The 2,121-nt window shown below is 38.7% G+C and overlaps 1 protein-coding gene across 1 annotated transcript; it reads left to right on the top strand.

Moving 5' to 3' along the window:
• Positions 1–914: 914 nt before the first annotated feature.
• LOC135266966 (histone H4) lies at positions 915–1,484 on the top strand. Its single transcript, XM_064358461.1, has one exon. The coding sequence runs from the start codon at positions 994–996 to the stop codon at positions 1,303–1,305; it is 312 nt and encodes a 103-aa protein (XP_064214531.1). The 5' UTR covers positions 915–993; the 3' UTR covers positions 1,306–1,484.
• Positions 1,485–2,121: the final 637 nt, after the last annotated feature.

Genomic DNA, 2,121 nt, shown 5'->3' with positions numbered 1-2,121 from the left:
CTCATTTTTATGGTACCTACTTAAATAAATTAAATTCTTTTGATGCCGCCGCCGTTCTTGAAGTACCGATCAATTAAAACGATTTGTTTACCTACCCTTAACCAGAGCGAACAATCATAAATAAAAGCATCATTGTTTTTATTGTTTGACAGAGTTTAAAATTCATTATGATCCGCGTACTGTTACTTTAATTACTGTCAATATTGCGAAACATTTTCATTTGTAAACAATTTTGTGGTTCTGAAAAGAACCGTTTTTTTTTTTGTTTATTTTTTCATTTTAAGCTCGTTCTCCTCGAATACGTCTTGCCAGTTGGATGTCTTTAGGCATGATGGTGACGCGTTTTGCATGGATGGCACATAAATTTGTATCTTCAAAAAGTCCGACAAGATACGCTTCACTCGCTTCTTGGAGTGCCATAACGGCAGAACTTTGGAAACGAAGATCGGTCTTGAAATCCTGGGCTATTTCCCTGACCAAGCGTTGGAAGGGCAATTTACGAATCAACAGTTCGGTGCTTTTCTGATAACGACGAATTTCACGCAGTGCCACTGTACCGGGCCTGTAGCGATGAGGTTTTTTCACTCCTCCAGTGGCGGGTGCGCTTTTTCTTGCTGCCTTAGTGGCAAGCTGTTTTCGTGGAGCTTTTCCACCGGTCGATTTACGAGCAGTTTGTTTGGTACGGGCCATTTTTTTGACTACTTCTTTATCCCTCAACTACACATACACACACATAAACACCTACGTACGTCACTAACAACGGCGACGGTTCATATGACCCTGCAACAAAATTTTTCGCCGTATTTTATTAACTAGGGTGACACTATGCGTTATCTGATTGGTCAAAAAAGTAACTTAAGAGGCGGAGCGAAACTAAACTATAAAATGAGTTGACTAATCTGGCGAGCAGGTAGTTGTTTTCGACGAAGCAGTCAAATCTGTGTCGTTTTCTTTTGTGAAACAAAGCTTAATTTGAATCAATAATCATTCAAAATGACCGGTCGTGGCAAAGGTGGAAAGGGATTGGGAAAAGGTGGAGCAAAACGTCATCGTAAAGTTTTACGTGATAACATCCAGGGCATCACGAAGCCCGCGATCAGAAGATTGGCACGTCGTGGAGGAGTGAAACGTATCTCCGGTCTCATTTACGAAGAAACCAGAGGTGTCCTGAAGGTATTCCTCGAAAACGTCATTCGTGATGCCGTCACCTACACCGAACACGCAAAACGTAAAACCGTCACCGCCATGGATGTCGTTTACGCTTTGAAGCGTCAAGGGCGTACACTTTACGGTTTTGGCGGTTAAGTTTTTTTTATAACCTATGTTTTATCTATGAGACTACGAGGCGACGACAATACCGGTATACCAGCATTGTTTGGTTTTTATGTTTCTTCCTCATCGTTAGTTACATCAATCTACTCTCTACTATTCATCGCATTTTAATTTTCGACGAAAAAAAACGGTTCTTTTCAGAACCACAAAAATATTTCTAAACAAATGAAAAAAGTACGTATCACAAGGCTCTCAGTTAAACCACCAGTATAATAAATGTTTGATTTCCAAACTGTTTTTATATTTCTAGGAAATGTAACAAATAAAGTTGTGTGGTTTTTATGACTTTGTTGTTTAATCAATCGTATGCTTTTCCTTAAAGGGATGAATTTTGACTTTTCAGAGATAAATAATAATTACCACTAAAGAAAGAAAACATCAAAGCCTAACCGATATACATGGATTAGCTAGCCCCCCACCGGCGCGGCGTGTAGCTCGCCGTCTAGGAGAGGCAATAAAAATTTACCTGCTTTTAAACTATTAAGAAAATAAAACATCTTGAGTGCTCTTTTTTTTTTAAATCGTGCAATAAATTTTTGCCAAGTTTTATGTAACTTTAAGTAGGTATGTTTATTTACTCTTTAAAAAAAGTTTGTGATTCTTTTTTTTATTTGTTAAAAAAATGATGGCCCTGAGAAGGGCCGATATTATTATTTTTTTGTAGCTTGCTGCTTCTCACAGCAACTAGAGAGACAACAGTTAGCTGTTTATGGTTTCTTTTCGGTTTTTTTCGGCAAAAGGACCGCCTGGATGTTGGGTAAAACACCACCTTGAGCGATTGTCACACCG

Source organism: Tribolium castaneum, chromosome 8 (assembly GCF_031307605.1).
Source record: "Tribolium castaneum strain GA2 chromosome 8, icTriCast1.1, whole genome shotgun sequence".
NCBI lineage: Eukaryota > Metazoa > Arthropoda > Insecta > Coleoptera > Tenebrionidae > Tribolium > Tribolium castaneum.
The sequence above is the reverse complement of the archived record's forward strand: the minus strand, read 5'-3'. Positions and strand labels throughout refer to the sequence as shown.